Source organism: Terrapene carolina, unplaced genomic scaffold (genome assembly GCF_002925995.2).
Source record: "Terrapene carolina triunguis isolate 2854851 unplaced genomic scaffold, T_m_triunguis-2.0 Scaffold66, whole genome shotgun sequence".
Taxonomy (NCBI): Eukaryota; Metazoa; Chordata; order Testudines; family Emydidae; genus Terrapene; species Terrapene triunguis.
The window spans coordinates 4,173,639-4,191,193 of record NW_020664417.1 but is presented as its reverse complement, the minus strand read 5'-3'; the positions used below and the strand labels follow the sequence as shown (position 1 = coordinate 4,191,193).

The window sequence follows — 17,555 nt, the reverse complement described above, 5'->3', positions numbered from 1 at the left end:
GCACCCATTGGGTTGGCCATTTAAAATGGGTTTGCAATGTAAAAGGAGGGGCTGCGGTTTCCGGGTTAACATGCAGCACAAACCCAACTAACCCCCCTCCCCCCCACACCCAATTCTCGGGGATGATCACTTCACCCCTCCCCCCCACCGCGTGGCTAACAACAGGGAATATTTCTGTTCAGCAGAGCAGGAAGGGGCACCTCTGAATAAAATGTCCCCTTAATAAAATCGCCCCATTTCAACCAGGTGACCGTGAATGATATCACTCTCCTGAGGATAACAAAGAGCGATAAGGAACGGATGTTGTCTGCATGCCAGCAAACACCGGGACCATACGCTGCCATGCTTTGTTATGCAATGATTCCAGACTACGTGCTACTGGCCTGGCGTGGTAAAGTGTCCTACCATGGCAGACGGGATAAGGCAGCCCTCCCCAGAAACCTTTTGCAAAGGCTTTGGGAGTACATGAAGGAGAGCTTTCTGGAGATGTCCCTGGAGGATTTCCGCTCCATCCCCATACATGTTAACAGACTTTTCCAGTAGCTGTACTGGCCGCGATTGCCAGGGCAAATTAATCATTAATCATTAAACACGCTTGCTTTTAAACCATGTGTAATATTTACAAAGGTACACTCACCAGAGGTCCCCTGTGTGCCCTCAGGGTCTGGGAGCACGCCTTGGGTGAGTTCGGGGGTTACTGGTTCCAGGTCCAGGGTGATAAACATATCCTGGCTGTTGGGGAAACCGGTTTCTCCGCTTCCTTGCTGCTGTGAGCTATCTACATTATCTTCATCCTCATCTTCCTCGTACCCCGAACCCGCTTCCCTGTGTGTTTCTCCAGTGACGGAGTCATAGCACACGGTTGGGGTAGTGGTGGCTGCACCCCCTAGAATGGCATGCAGCTCCGCATAGAAGCGGCATGTTTGTGGCTCTGCCCCAGACCTTCCGTTTGCTTCTCTGGCTTTGTGGTAGGCTTGCCTTAGCTCCTTAATTTTCACGCGGCACTGCTGTGCGTCCCTCCATGCTGGAGCTCTTTTGCGATCCTGGGACTCCATCACGGTTACCTGTGCTGATGAGCTCTGCGTGGTCACCTGTGCTCTCCACGCTGAGCAAACAGGAACTGAAATTCAAACGTTCGCGGGGCTTTTCCTGTCTACCTGGTCAGTGCATATGAGTTGAGAGTGCTGTCCAGAGCGGTCACAATGAAGCACTGTGGGATAGCTCCCGGAGGCCAATAACGTCGAATTCTGTCCACACTACCCCAATTCCGACCCGCTAAGGCCGATTTTATCGCTAATCCCCTCACCGGAGGTGGAGTAAATAAACCGGTTTAAAGGGCCCTTTAAGTCGAAAGAAAGGGCTTCGTCGTGTGGACGTGTCCAGGCTTAATTCGATTTAACCCTGCTAAAGTCGACCTAAACTCGTAGTGTAGACCAGGCCTTAGAGTGCTCTAGCCATTGCCCCTCTTCTCTTTCCGAATGACTGTGCTGACTGCCACTTCTTGTCCCCAGCATAGCAGGCTGTGAGGAGAGAGCTGTATAGTGCCACCTTAAATGGCCCTGGTGCTCAGGTTCTCCTTCCAGGGCTCCTCTGTCTCTCTATGTCCCTTGTATAGTATACGAGGAGCTCAAAGACACTAAGCAGATCCCAAGTCTCAGCCACTCGGCCAGCCTGCCTTTCAGAATGAAAATGCCAGATGTATATGTTTGACTATGTTGACTGTGACCATTAGACCTGTCTCTCTCTCTCTCTCTCTTCCAAAGCCAGGACTAGCACTCAAGGCTTCTGGTTCCTAATACACAATTATTGGTTAGCTAATAGAGGAGTAAGTCAATGGCAAGTGTCTTGCTTTCCTTCCAGTGGCTGATCCACATAGCACCTACTACTGGCACCAGTAATATCTTTAGCTCAAGTTGTAGAAGTCTGTGCTGTGTACTTAAGGGTCCTGGATTCCAAATGTGCTGATGATCCATGCACAGGGAGTCACTATAGTTCCACATGATGTAATTTCTGATTTACAAAAAACAGAAACCTAAGATGATATATACAAACCAACCCCCCCAAGTTACAAATATTAAGGGTTTTAAAGCTCTCAGAAGTAAGGAAATGCCAAAATTAAGGTTGTTTAATATGATCCCTTTGAGCATATGCATTATGATAGTCTTTAATTACATGATCACATGTTATTTGTTTTGAGACCCCTGTGTCATTCAGTGCACAGGATGGAGGGTGAGTGAGGAAGAGGGGTGCTAGAAGAGTAAGGAAGTTCCTTTGAATTTAAGGCATTGGACTGGGGACCTAGGAGAAATAGAAGTGTAAGTGGTTTTTTACCCATGAAAGCTTATGCCCAAATAAATCTGTTAGTCTTTAAGGTGCTACCGGACTCCTTGTTGTTTTTGAGGATACAGACTAACACAGCTACCCCCTGATATTTTCTATTTCTGATTCTGCAACACATTTGTCATGAATACAAGGGGGGCAAATTGTGGCTCCAATACTTCAAGATCTGCTTGGATGGATTCTTGCACCTGTGCAGAGTCCCAGTGAAGTCAGATGTCTCTCATTACTTGGACTGTAAAGGATCTCTCTCACATTTACTCTCACAGATCTTGGGAGACAGACCTGTCCTCGCTTACAGACAACCCCCCAACCTAAAGCAAATACTCACCAGCAACTACACATCACTGAACAAAAACACTGACCCGGGAACCTATCCTTGTAACAAAGCCCGATGCCAACTCTGTCCACATATCTATTCAAGTGACATCATCATAGGGCCTAATCACATCAGCCATACCATCAGGGGCTCGTTCACCTGCACATCTACCAATGTGATATATGCCATCATGTGCCAGCAATGCCCCTCTGCCATGTACATTGGCCAAACCGGACAGTCTCTACGCAAAAGAATTAATGGACACAAATCTGACATCAGGAATCATAATACTCAAAAACCAGTGGGAGAACACTTTAACCTGTCTGGCCATTCTATGACAGACCTGCGGGTGGCTATCTTAAAACAGAAAAACTTCAAAAACAGACTCCAACTAGAGACTGCTGAGCTGGAATTGATATGCAAACTAGACACAATCAACTCAAGATTAAATAAAGACTGGGAATGGCTGAGCCATTACAAACATTGAATCTATCTCCCCTTGTAAGTATTTTCACATTTGCTTCTTATCAAACTGTCTGTACTGAGCTATCTTGATTATCACTTCAAAAGTTTTTTTTCTCTTCCTTAATTGGCCTCTCAGAGTTGGTAAGACAACTCCCACCTGTTCATGCTCTCTGTATGTGTGTATATATATCTCCTCAATATATGTTTCACGCTATATGCATCTGAAGAAGTGGGTTGTAGCCCACGAAAGCTTATGCTCTAATAAATTTGTTAGTCTCTAAGGTGCCACAAGTACTCCTATTCATAACTTGCATAATACAATGAAGTATAGTGGCAGTGTGTTCATTGTTGCAGGGTTTCAGTCACATCCATGCATGGCATTTGGCAAAGGACTGTCCAATATTATGCAGGATCTCAAAGTTATGGATCTTAACTTATTGAGCTAAAATCGGGCCAGGAGCAGCCTAAGCTCCCTCTCCCGTTTCCCTGAAGACCGCCAAAGGGTCGGGTCCAAACGTGTGGGCCTGCCTGCCTCTCTGTCTCTAACGGGCTGAAATAAGCGGCGCTGGATCAGAACATCACTGAACTTCCGGAAGATCCGGAGCCAGATCTCCTGTTTTCGGCCAGTCTGGGACTGAGCCCCGGAGTGTGCAATTTGGGGCGGCTGAAAAAATGCCCCCCCCCCCCCCGGCCCTGCAGCCCCCCGCCCGCCGCGGTGCTGCCCTAAGGAGCGGCCCATTCTCTCTGCAGAGATCTCCCCCGACCAACTTTCAGCCAATTGGAGGCCAGGCTTTCCCATCCAGCTCTTGCAGCCGCCTCTGACTCCGCCCCTCTCCTCCAGGAGCCAGCCGGGGTAATCCTGCAACCGGCCCCTCTGTCCCTGCCCCCTCCCCCATCTCCTGCCCTTTGCAATGAAAGACCCTGTTAACTCTTCTCCCCTTTAGCAGGCGGCCCGAGTCAGTGCAAAATGCTGGGCATGTACGTGCCGGACAGGTTTGCCCTGAAGTCGTCTAAAGTTCAGGACGGGATGGGGCTCTATACGGCCCGGAGAGTGAAAAAGGTGGGTGATTTCGCTGCTGCTCTTCGGCATCCATGGGGTCGGCATGACGGGGAGACCAGGGCGCATAGGGGGCTGTGCGCTGTCTGGTGGGTGTATTGAAGAAGCAGCTAGGGCAGCTGTGTAGCTTGCAAGCTACTCCGCCCCCCCTCGCTTAGTTTCCAAAATGCTGGGTTCTCCAGAGAAAGCCTGCCACGTAGTACCGGAGTTCACTGCAGCGCCTTCTCCTCTCGCTGCCTGCAGGGTTTTCGAGTTCAAACTTAATCCCAAACTCTCTCTTTGCCAGAGCTCTCTCCACCGTCTGCTTTGCAGCGGGCAGTGTGTTGCTGAAATGAAAAAACCACAGTGTTAAACTGAAGCATGTTCTGGTGCATTTCACAGAATCTGTTGTTGTCACGCAAGGACTGAAACCGTGATCAGAAACAACAACAAAAAGGCACCGTCCCCTAGGAATCTTCGTTTCTTTGGGGAGTGGCATAAAATGGTTAGCCCAGCTAGGCAAATCCCCGCCCCTGTACATGCATAAGCAAAGAGTGGGTTAATCGTGTGCATAGGAAGGGGTTAGTAGGATGTTTTTATTTTGGTTTGGTGTTGCATTTTTATTTGTGTTTTAAAACAGTTTTTAAAACCCAGGCAGTGCCCCTGTCCTGACCTATTTCTCCATTTTCATCTCATTTTCCATCTAAATATACCTCCCTCCCCACCAAACTCTTGCTGTTTTTTCACTTTTATCAGAATAAATGATTTAATTTGCTTTGCAGAATAATGAAACTGTGCCTGCTAAAGATGTGATACAGCTGAAACCTCAATTAAGTGCAAATCCCTCTTATTCAAAACAGGTCACATCCCCTGACATCTGTTAATTAAATTGAGAATTCTCTTGATTATCCACAGTCTCAGTTATCCAGAAATATTCAGTGTTCCCCATTATATTTAGATAATTGAAGTGGTATAGAACTAAAATGATCAGTCCCACATTAATTTAAGCTTCTACCTTTTGTTTTTCTTGGATTTTTTGGATCTTATTGGTTTGAGAGAGGTGCTGTTCGGGCTTTCTTGTGGTGTGTGCAATTCACCTGACTCCATAGAATACAGTGAAATTCATCAAAATTATCTATTTCAATAGTCATTACAATTTTGGGCCTGATTTCCCTCTCTCTTAAGTATAAATTTCACTGCTGTGAAACTGGTGAAAAAGGAAAGTAGAACTTCCCTACACTAAGTGCCAGAATTTCTCCATATTGTTTAGGCAGATGTCACCAGGTGGTGCTTTTACACATAGCCTTCCAAGTACTTTTTCTTAGTTTGGCGGCAAATGTTCAATGTTAGGAAGGCATGCTAAATATTGCTGTTAGTTTTGTTATGCAAGGCTCTGAGTAGAGGTATCTGTGTAAGCAGCAGACCTTGCTCTCTTCCTTGGTCAACCGAGGCCAGTGTTACTTCCTGGGAACCAAGCATTGGTGTATGGCTGAGATTCCTGAAAGAAGGACTTAGCCTGCATGCTATTTGTGACCACCTCTGTTCCAGGACTGGTGTACATGCATAAATAAAATAAATTGTTCATAGGATGTAACCAGACTCCATGTCACTGGGAAGCTTACCTCAGCAGAGGGAGAACAATACTAATTATACTATATAATAGCTATCTATTGTAATGGCCACCAAAGTCATTCTATTAACAATTTTTGGGAGGAGGTGCTGAATGTGAAATTAGACATATATTTGAGTATCAAATTCTGTAGTGTACTCTGTGTTGTCTGACATCTTAACTGTATCTTTCTTTCCTGTGGTTAAAGTGCTCCTTTCAGATGTCCTTGTGTTATCATTAGTATTGCTAACCCCAATTGCTCAAAAATAATGTCACGCCCCTCAAAAATCGAGTGATTTTTAAAAGAATATACCATATATACTAGTTCGTAAGCCGAATTTTTGTAGTAAAAATGGGAAGCACCAGAGAAGGGGATCGGCTTATGAATGGGTATAGAGAGGGAGAGGTGGGACACAGCCCCTCCCCGCAACAGAGGGAGCAAGAAGAAGCAGCACAGCCAGCAGAGAGAGAAGGGAAGAGGTGGGGCCAGAGTCTCTCCGCTTCTGGCCACGCTGCTCTCCTCCCAGCCTCCGAAGCAGCTGCAGCTCCAGAGCTGGCAGGCTGCAACCGTGCCGTTCGGCCCCCAGAGCAGGCTGTGGCTGCACCGCCCGGGCGCTGAAGCACGCTGCGGCTGTGCCGCCCAGCCCACTGGAACATGCTGTGGCCGCGCTGCCTGGTCTGGCCTGCCGGAGCAGGCTGTGGCCGCACTGCCCAGCCTGCCAGAGCAGCTCCAGCCAGGTCAGAGACATCCTCTCCAGATAAGGTGGGAAGGGATGGGATGGGGAGAGTGTGGGGGTTCTGGGCTAGGGGTGGGGTCATGTGGGGGGTGGTCACAGGGGTTACTCCCCTGACTCCCAGCTTCTCCCCTCTGGCCCCCAAAATTTCCCCACCAGTTGCTGTCCCAGCCCGTCAGGGTAAGCAGCTGGCGTGCCGGGACACTTTGTTTACTTAGGTTTACCTCTGTGCCTGCGGACGCTCGAGGTAAACAAAACATCTCGGCCCACCAGCGGCTTATCCTGATGGCCCGGGAGCCAAAGTTTGCTGACCCTTGAATTATAGGGTCGGTTTATGAACAGGTTATAAAAATTTTCCATTTTTACTTATCCATCTTGGGGGGGTTGGCTTATAAATGAACCGGCTTATGATCGAGTATATACGGTAATCCATTTTGCATCCTTTTTAATTTGCCTTTGGGTGTGAGCCCTTAGGTTGCACTCAGGTCATGTTTTCAAGCTTTTCTCTGTTACTACAAGGGCTAGAAACTTCGTATTTTATTTTATTTTTTTTAAATGAAAGCTGAGATTCTCATGTAATCTCTTCTCTCTATCAGCTAGACTTTAATTCAAACACCCAATATCACAAAACTCTTGATACAGTCATAAGCATTGGCACTATTGGTTTCTCAGTGCTTTGCTGGAGATGGAACAAGATCAATTGTTGTTGCCTGACTTTCTTTAAAGTTGATCCCTACTGTGTTTTCTGCCATTTTAGTGATATGGCAGTTTGTCTCCTTTTAGTCACTGTTTCATTCATTATTTTTTTTGACTTGAGAGGAAATGAAGTGTAAGAATCTGGTATTAGTTAATATATATTGGCATATAATAGAATATTTGTTTGCTAGAACTGGTAAATGTGTATATATCTGAAGAAAAGAAACTTGTAGTCCTCAAAAAAGGCTGTTACTTACCTCTAGGACCATTGTGTTGCAGGACATATTGGTTAGCTGCCTACAACTTCTGTTTCCTCTCCAAGTCTGACAAGGTTATTTTTACATTTAAAAATGCCTGCAACTTTTTAAAAAATCACTTTAAAATTCAGGTCTTTGGGCAAGTCTTCACTTACAGTGCTGCAGCTGCAGTGCTGTAGTGTTTCGATGAAGGCCTTGTCTACACTTCCACTTATAGCGCTGCAACTTTCTTGCTCAGGGGTGTGAAAAAACATCCCTCTGAGCGCTGCAAATTTAAGCGCTGTAAAGTGGCAGTGTAGACGTGCACCAGCGTTGGGAGCTACTACCTTTGTGGAGGTGGGTTTTTTATAGCCCTGGGAGAGCACCCAAGCAGTGGGGCTTCGACTTTCTTCCCTAGGCCGCAGCAAGTCTAGTGCTGGCCCTGTTTGACAGACCCCCTGAAACCTGCTAGGAGGGTCCCCCCCATGGGCCCCGGATCCCTGGTTGAGAACCACTGGTCTAGGGTACGTCTACACTTGGAGCTAGGGGTGTGATTCCCAGTTCGCCTACCTACTCATGCTAGTTCTCATCGAGCTAGCATGCTAAAAATAGTGTAGCCGTGGTAGCGCAGGCAGCGACCAGCTGTGGCACGTGCTAGCCACCCTGAGAATGTACCCCGGGGGTAGCCTGTGCTGCGGCCACTGGCCACTACCCTGCTACTGTGGCTACACTGCTGTTTTTAGTGTGCTAGCTTGATGAGAGCCAGCACGAGTGTGATATACCAGGGTACAATCCAGACCAATGAGAAGCTGTGTCACCCTTGCCCTCTAACCTGGGGTGCCCTTTACAATGCTTTGCTGCTGTATCCTCCAGCCTGGACTGCTCACAAACTGCCTCCAATGTGTAAGTCGCTCCCAGCTATGTCTGTGTGTGCTACAGCCAGCCAGCCACACCTTGGCTCTTACCAGCCTTAAATATTACCACCGGGTGACCCCAACACGCTCCCAGTCCTAGATTCTCCTGCAGAAATGTGTGTCCTGTACTGCCCAACCCTCTCCTGGACAGTGCAGATACACTGAGTCCGTTATTCCTTTAAGGGAATAATATGCACACAACTTGTTACCCAGACACTTGTCTAATCCAGTGTGTTCAAGCTGAAATAAATAGAACAAGTTCATTAACTACAAAGAGAGAGATTTTAAGCGAGTACAAGTAATTAGACAAAAAGTCAGAAGTAGTCACAAGAAAAATAAAGACAAAACACTTACTGGTGTTTAACTTTGCTATGAATCTAATGTAGTTTAAGTTTTCTCACCCCATGCTTTCAGCAATCTTACTGACCCAAATCTTTAGGTCAGGACCCCTCCCCCAGAGTCCAGTGGCTGCTTCCTTTGTCTCTTCAGGTACAGTGAATGCAATAGGCAGGGAGAGAGAGAGAAAGTGTCTTGGGGTTCTGCCCCTTCTTTTTTTAGTCCTGCCCCCTTTTGAGAAGCATTTCTTGCTGAGAGCAAGGCAACAGGCAGTCTGTGGAAGGAAACTCCATGCTGTTTCTTTGCTAAAATGTATTTTTGCCCCCCACCATTTCCTGCCAAAGAATGGCCACTTATCAAGTAATGGTCCGTCAGCCTTGTTTACACCTGGTTGAAGCATGAGCTTGCTCTTTGTCTCTGAGGAATTGGTTTAGCCACTCACCAGATTTATCTGGAAAACATACTTTTAGTCATGATCTCAGTTGGTTTATAAATTCACATATAACACTGCTATGTGCATTTTGCCATGATATTACTGATCAGCAAATTCAGTTTTTAAATGATCCCTCACAAGACACGCCTTGTGCAAAAATATTACACTAGTGTGTAGGATGAGAACGCAGGGGCGTATTCTGTCACAATGAGTATGTATACTCAAGCAGGGAATCACACTCCCAGCTCCAAGTGTAAATGTAGCCTAAAGGTTGCAGTAGAAGTTTATTGGTTTTGTGTGATTGGTGTATGAATCACAGAATTCCTGACTTCTTGTCCTTCAACATTATGCAGTATGAAACTATTGCTGTGTTCCACCCCAGAGATGTCTGCATTTTGGTGGTTGGTGAAGTGATTCCTGTAGGTACTTTGTAAGGTGCCTGGGGATCCTTTGGGATGAAAGGATTTGTATAAATGTAAAATAGTGGAGCTAACTGACCCAGGGACAGATATAGTCAGTGTCCCAGGGCAAGTCTATACTACATTGGTGCAGCTGCACTGCTGTAGCGTGTCTGGTGAAGACGTGCTATGCCAACGGGAAAGCGCTTTCCTGTCGGCATAATTACTCCACCTCGGCAAGAAGCGGAAGCTGTGTTGGCGGGAGAGTGTCTCCTGCCAACATAGTGCCAGTAGGGACAGCACGAAGCTTGCATCACTTGGGAGGAGTGTGTGTGTGGGGTTCACATCCCTGAGCGACATAAGTTGTATTAATTTTAGGCTGTAGTGTGGACCTGTCCTTAGTCTGCACTACAAAGTTTTGTTTGCATATGTCAGCTAAGAGTGTAAAAAAAATCATACCCCCTAGCGCTGGCACAGCTCTTCTCCCTTGCATTAATCCCCTCAAATCTACGAGTCCTGCCTCCATCACTCCCCCCGCCCTCCAAAAGTGCTCTGTCCAGTGCCATATCCTCTATCACACATCATCTTCCTTTATGACATCCTACCACTTCTTCTTGGGTTGGCCTTTCTGGGTTTTTTCCCTTCATTCTTGATCTGTTGGACTCTTACCACATAGTTGTCAGGACTGTGCTTAAAACGACCAACCCAACTGAGCCTGCATTCTCTCATTTTTGCATTTATTGGTATTAATTTGAGCATGTCTCTACATACACATTTCATCCATCTCAATATTTGCCTTTCTGTGGAACAGATCATTTGCTCATGTTTCTTCTTTGTTGCTCAACACTCAGGGCCATACATTAAATGTGGACAGACCACTCTTTTGTAGATTTTGCCTTTTAATCTTACTGGTATCTTCCTGTCACACACTACACCACTTAGCTCTCTCCATTTGGGCCACACATTTATTATCTTAGCTCTAATTTCATCGTCCATTTCCCCATTTTCCTGGACTCTAAAACTCAGATACTTGAAGCTTTGCATTTTCAGAGTTGTCTGCCTGTCCAGTTTCAAGGATAATTCTTCAGTGTTCATATTATTGAAATTACATGCCATATATTCTGTTTTTTCTCTGCTTATTTTGAGCCCATGTCTGTCCAACACATCTCTATTTTTCAAGAAGCTATCTTTCTCCTCACTGCATAGAATATCATGTGCACCAAGGTGCCGCCTTCTGTATGTTCCTTGTGAGGATGTCTAGAATGAGGACAAACACAAAAAGGGCTTAATGCTGACATAGCTGTGCTGTAAAATCCTCAGTGTATACAACACTATGCCGACAGAATGAGTTCTTCTGTCAGCTTAGTTAATGTCATTCAGGAGGGTGGTTTAGCCATGCCAGCGGAACTCCTTCTGTTGCTGGTATAGCTATGATGGTAAAACGTTTGTAGCCTGGGAAACTGATGGTTTGTCTAATCTTCTTTCCCTCACACACCTATGAGGATAATTATATTAAAGATTGTGAGGTCATCAGATACTGTGATAATGGAGGCCATATAAGTACCTGAGATAGGTACATTCAGCTTCTCATCCTCCCTTTGAAAGTTTGTAAGTAGATTGTTTTCTCACTGTCATCCTCACAAAACAAACCTGGTCATGATAGTCAAACTTTCTACATTGTTAATTGCCATCAATAATTAAGGTTCTGCAGATAAAATTATGTCCTTACCTTCAGCCATGCAGCTCCCTTGGGCTGGATTCTGTGTGCTGCTAAGGCTATCTTGTGCTATGTAAGTGGCTGGAAAAGGCCCAGTGGAGAATTCCCCTACAAAAGGGAACTTCACTGGCATAAAGTTGCCTAAAGTATCTTTACTGCCTTTTGTGCCAGCCACTCCCCATAAGAGGAAGGATGAGCTCTGGTACACCTGAGCTGCCAGTGGCATACAGTCCTTGCACTGAAGCTAACTTGCTATGAGATTGGGTTGCCCTACATCAGGAAACCCCAACCAACTCCCAGGCCGCCGCCTCCTGCTCCATCTGAGCACACGATGTGGCAGATTATGCCCATTGCTCTCAGATTATGCCCCGTGTAACCCTGCACCATTAGAGTTATGTAGGTTTGCTAGGGTCTCATTGAGGGCATAATCTGAAAACAATGAGGTCTGCATGGGTGTAGCTGTGCGCCTAATTTGACCTGCAGAACTTCCGTTACTGGTGAGGTGCAAGAGGGAGAGAAATCCAGTTTCAGAGCAAAGGATGGCACGCTGAGGACATTTGTTATGGAGATAAGTGAGGCATGAGGAACATGGTGCCTCAGAAAGCCAGCATTTACACGGTCCCTTTTAGGTCCTGCCTGTGTGTACATCTAATCTTCATCTCCATCATTCCCTTGGGCTCCAGTCTTCTTGTTTTGCTGCTCTGTCTCTTCTTGCTCTCATTGTGCCTTCTTTTCACACAGCTGTCTGCAATGACCTCCTCCTCCCTGTGCACCAAGTGTCCTCACTTTCCTCTTTGAAATCTCTCTTCTGCACTCTATTTGCCTTGCTTTCCACTGCTGATTTCTCTTCCACTGCTGTCCATTCCTCTTGCAGCTTTTATTTTAAAATACAAGAATTTACATTGCCTGCTGTGTAATCTCTTTCCTTCTCCCATACTCTTAACCCTCATCTGTCCTTTCCCAGGACCCTTCCTTTGTCTGTTATCTTAGTATTCTGTGTTTGTCTCTTTCCCTGCATGGGCTACCCTTATTGCCAGTTACAGAGCTGGGGAGGCTGGGGTGGGGGGAAGTGATCAGGCACTGCAGGACTGCCCCTGCTGGTGGGTGGTGGATGGGGCAACGAGGGGTGGGGTGGGAGTGGGGAGGTAGGCAGAACCATGATTCTCCTCCCCCCACAATTCTCTGGCCAGAGGAACTAAGACAACATAAAAGAAGTAATCTGCTGCTGGAGAAGGGCGATCACAGACTACTTTGCCTCTGGATCAAGAGACAAACCAGGGAACTAATTGTGACAGTCACAGTCTACACGCTGGCCTGCTCCTGGGGCAGTGCAGCTATGCAATGTAAGAGCTAGTTAGTATTATTAAACACTTCCCTTTACTTGGGGGAAGATTGCAAAGTTACAATCCTATCCTTATGTTATAAATTCTTTTGACTAGTGACCTTTTAAAGATCTCTGTTCAGAACCCTCCAAAATTATGGAGCTATACAAATGTTTATCAACAGTAACCAAAATGATCCATATGTCTACACCAGGGGAGGAAGTGTATTTTTAACATGTGTTAGCAAACACATATTAACTAGGGTAAACAAAGCAGTTACAGTTTTAACATGATTTGGCTGGTAAAGTAACCCCTTACCTCATCCAAGAAACACACATTAAAGCTACAGCTGCCTTGTCTACACTAGAATTTTAACATGTTTGCTAGCACGTGTTTAAAAATACCGCACAATTTTTCCAAGTGATGACAAGGCCTAAGTGTATGTAACATTGTGCTTGCTGATATTAAGGTTTAACAGTGTTTTCTAGAACTATAGTGCTATCTTGTGTGTAAAGGAGAATCTGGTATTATGTTCTTTTTGCTTACAGGAACTAAATTATAAAAGTTGACTTTTTAGCTGAGGTTACCTTGACAGACAGGTCCTATTTAAAGTGCACTCATACATAGAATACTTAGATATTTAATTGGGTTGTGTTGATACGTTTTTATCTCTGATTAGATCTGTGCTTTAGATTTCTGAAGTTCTTTTATCCAGTTCCAAGAATAAACATTGTATTAGGGACACAGTGATGGAGAGAGACAGTAAATAGAAATGGATTACAAATACTAGACTGACTGACTAATGGCCTCTAAGCGTTGCTAACCTTATTGCTTTAGTATATGACTAATGTTAAAAGATGGTGGAATATTAAAACTCACATTTAGAAATGAAAAATGAGAATTAAATACTAAAAATAAAATATAGTTTTCAGTCAAACTTTTAGAGAAGGACAATACACAATATGGTATAAGTAGTTGTTAATTTGCTGGGGTTTCAGTGCTGAAAAGTAAGGGATTGGATGATTCTGTTTGATTAAAAGCAGGAGCTCTTATTCATTGTCTTTTATACTTAGGAGTATAAAGACAACTAATTTATTATAATATTGGTTTGGCTGAGCATAGCAACACAGAGCCTTTTTCATGCAATCAGCTGCAGCTATTGGAGTGCAGTAATCATCCCGTTTCTAGCTTCGGAGTCTCCTTCCTCTCTCATTTTTACTTATGTGCACCTAACTTAACCTCTAGACTTCAGCCTATGCTGCTGATTGTGCTTCCCCAAAATTGCTGCCAGAAATGCTCACTCTTCCCTCCTAGAGGTTTGATCCTTGACCGTTACTCTCCCTCTCCTAGCATTGTGGGATGAAATAATGAAGAGCCCCATGGCATTATCTCTTGTGACTTGGTGGGAAGGAAGAATAGATATCCTTTCCAACTTGGGTGGCACCTGTCTACTCTCCCTTCTATGGCCTAGTGTAAAAGGGGACTGAAGATCTTGGTGTCAGGGAGGAGTATGTCCATCTTGCAGAAGAAGGATACAAGGGGAATGCTTTCTGTGTCCCTAGCAGGAGCTCTTGAATGCTGAATAGTATGTTGGTGTTGTGTCTTGGAAAGATGGGGGAGAAGGAGCCACAAACAGCCATACCTTGCAGATTTGGGCCTTGATCTTGTGTAAAAACACACACACACACACACACACACACACACACACACACACACACAGACACAAAACAACATAGAAGTTGCACTGGTTTAACATCACACCTTTAGTTAAACCAGTGCAACTTTGTGTGTGGACGCTCCCATGTCTGTTTAAACATAGCTTATATCAATTTAGCTAGAACTACTTGAGTAAAGTTAAGCATCTGCGTAAAACATTGCAGGATTGGGGCCTTGATGCCTTCTGTTACAGCTGAACTTTTTGGTATGTGTCAATTCACATGTGTATCTTTTTACACTTAAACTGTTCTCAGTTTATAAATCCAGTCTTTGGACACTGCTAAGTCACAGTTAACTTGTATCACTTTATTATGCTTCAGCAGTGAATAGCCATTTCAGTTAGCCTGTACAAGTTTGGAATACTTAACTTCTAGTATGGGAATTTCATCCCACCAAAACTAGTCTGGAGAAGAGAAGACTGAGAGGGGACATAACAGTTTTCAAGTACATAAAAGGTTGTTAACAAGGAGGAGGGAGAAAAATTGTTGTTCTTAATCTCTGAGGATAGGACAAGAAGCAATGGGCTTAAATTGCAGCAAGGGCGGTTTAGGTTGGACATTAGGAAAAACTTCCTAACTGTCAGAACGGTTAAGCACTGGAATAAATTGCCTAGGGAGGTTGTAGAATCTCCATCATTGGGAATTTTTAAGAGCAGGTTGGATAAACACCTGTCAGGAATGGTCTAGATAATACTTAGTCCTGCCTTGAGTGCAGGGGACTGGACTAGATGACCTCTCGAGGTCCCTTCCAGTTCTATGATTCTGTGACTACCTGGAAGAATTTTGAGGGACTGGGTATTATGTAATGTGGAAATGTGACCTGTATCAGGTAAATTGAGGAGTTTCTAGCATGAATTACAAATCTTAAGGACTTTTCACGATATCGTTTTAATCTCTCTCCTACCATTTTATACAGTTGACCTTATATTGCCTGTATTTTTCTGCTGTTTCGAACAAACCTTATCTCTGAAATGTCCTTGTTTTTCCTCCAGTTGGCCTTCTGTGAGTTAGTCTGAGAAAGTTACAGAGCATGGAAGCTGAAAAGCCACCTAATCTGATTGAGTGTAGGGAGGCAGGAAAGGGATATGGTAGAGAAGAACATATATTTAAAAATGTATATTTAAAAATATATTTAAAAATATACTACATAAAAACACTTTTTTTTTTTTTTATTGAACAAGAGAAAATTATGCCACAGAGCAAGGAACATAAAGCATTTCAGTTAGGATAATGCCTACAACAAAAAAGTATTCTGAAGTCCAACAATATACAAGGTCTGTTGCTGCAAACTGAAGACAACACTATTATGGGAATAAAGTTGTAGTTAAATGGTTGACCATGCTGCTAATGTGATATGTTTGGGACAAAACTGTTGGGGGAACATATCAGTTCATACGTTCATGGCATGTGTTGTGAATAACAGGTAATATTTTACAATTTTTATTTTGTTTACATAGTCTTGAATTAGTTTATAGACATGTACATGCTCAGTGCTACTTAAACAGATTTTCTGTATGTTCAAAAACCTCAATGTTGAGTATTTTGATTTGATACTTCAAAAAACAATGTTGAAATCATGCAAATCTAATGTAAACTCTATAGCTGCCAAATACTTTACCCCTTATAAGGATGCCTGTTGCAAAATACTTTCTTATAACCTTATGCAGAGATAATATTGGTGCTGACGTTTTGTAGTTCTTTATTTAACAAATGTCATGTGAATTTCAGCCTCTTTCAAAATACAGAAAAATATTATTTGCCAAATGGAGGATATATGTGGTAGGGGAAACTGTTGTAAAATAACAATGTCACAAAATATGAAAAGAAAAACCCCAAACACGTTAGCTTATTGTACAATAATGTCTGTAGTTCTACATGATAGACACAACCTTAAATTTGCAAAGTGGTGTATGAACTTTAAGTTTTAGCCATCCAGCTCTCCGCTGCAACCCTTAGGAGGATGGGAGGCAGATAGAACAAAATTGTCTTTTTCTTCTGAAGCTAAAGGTGATACAAAAGATTGTAGTTTGGTAACTCATGCATTCTTTGTGTAATCATTATTTAGGGTGAAAAATTTGGCCCGTTTGCAGGAGAGAAGCGAATGCCTCAAGAACTGGATGAAAACACAGACTGCAGACTGATGTGGGAGGTGAGATCTATGGGGCCGATTCTGCAAACGCTTACTATCACACGTAGTGTTTGCTACCATGAGTAATCCCAAAGTGGTATTACACTCAGTAGAAAGCATTTGCAGAATTAGGCTCTTAATTACTATATATTAAATAATTTATTAACTTCGAGGGACTATTTTGACCCCAAGTAGGAGTTTTTACAAAGCCTAACATCAATATAAATGTTTCTTTGATTTTTTTTTTTTTTAAAAATATGTTTAAGGGAAATCATTTCCTTTTAAGGGAATAAGGAATAACACCTAAATCCTGCTAATTTATGAGGCCCTAAGAATGAAACTAATTGCCATCCATGCTGAGGAATGTGAAAAAAGTAAACAACAAGCAAGGTGAAAAGCTGATTATGAATGCTGAAGCCTTTTTTAAAACAACAACAACAACGTATGTTAGTGATGGTTAAGAGACTGTTTGTTATGATGATTATTATTATTTTATTAAAATTTTTGCCTGACCATGCCCCTTTAAAAGCTAAACATATTGAAATGGAAGAGATTAAAAAATTACATTAGGGAGCAGCTTTGTGGCCTGATCATTGGGTTTGAGATACCTAGGATTAGGTCCTGTATTTGCTAGTGTTTGAAAACTTTTTCAAACACTGTTGCAGTCTAACATGGCTGTAAGGCTTTTTTGGGCCCCAGCCTCATGCTGCTTTCGAACTGTTCCAGTTGTATTGTAGATCTGTGCTGTAGGTTAGCGGGTAATTGGCTCCTCTCTTCTCACCATTCTGCAAGTGTAGAGGAGGATAAAGAAAGGAACTTGTAAAAGGGCCTAAAAATTGCAGAAGGGAAGGAGCAGTGGCTGCATGGCACAATCTCCTCAAGCTTTGGAGACACATAGCTGGGAGGGTGGAGCTCTGTGGGACTGATAGTCGGGAAGAGCCATGGATCAGCTACTCTATGGCATGCTCCCCTCAAGATACCACAGGTTGCTACAGAAAAACTGCATTACTTTTATATAGCACTTTCCACATTCAAGTTGTTTTAAGCAAGGATATTTGAAAGCAGAATTCAGTAAATCTGGAAATGTTTCTAACTCTTCATTGATATGAATTGGGCGTTGTGTTATACAGGTGGCTACCATTTTTTTTTTAATGACAATT

General features: G+C 43.8%; 1 protein-coding gene across 3 annotated transcripts in view; it reads left to right on the top strand.

Moving 5' to 3' along the window:
- The first annotated feature begins 3,983 nt into the window (after nucleotides 1–3,983).
- Nucleotides 3,984–17,555, top strand: part of PRDM5 (PR/SET domain 5) — a 142,047-nt gene continuing 128,475 nt past the window's right edge. For all 3 annotated transcript variants that reach the window (XM_024213049.2, XM_024213040.2, XM_024213056.2), the window contains exons 1-2: nucleotides 3,984–4,181; nucleotides 16,333–16,416. In XM_024213049.2, coding sequence (XP_024068817.1) covers nucleotides 4,089–4,181; nucleotides 16,333–16,416 — 177 coding nt within the window. In that variant the 5' untranslated portion in view covers nucleotides 3,984–4,088. The remainder of the gene's footprint in view (nucleotides 4,182–16,332; nucleotides 16,417–17,555) is intronic.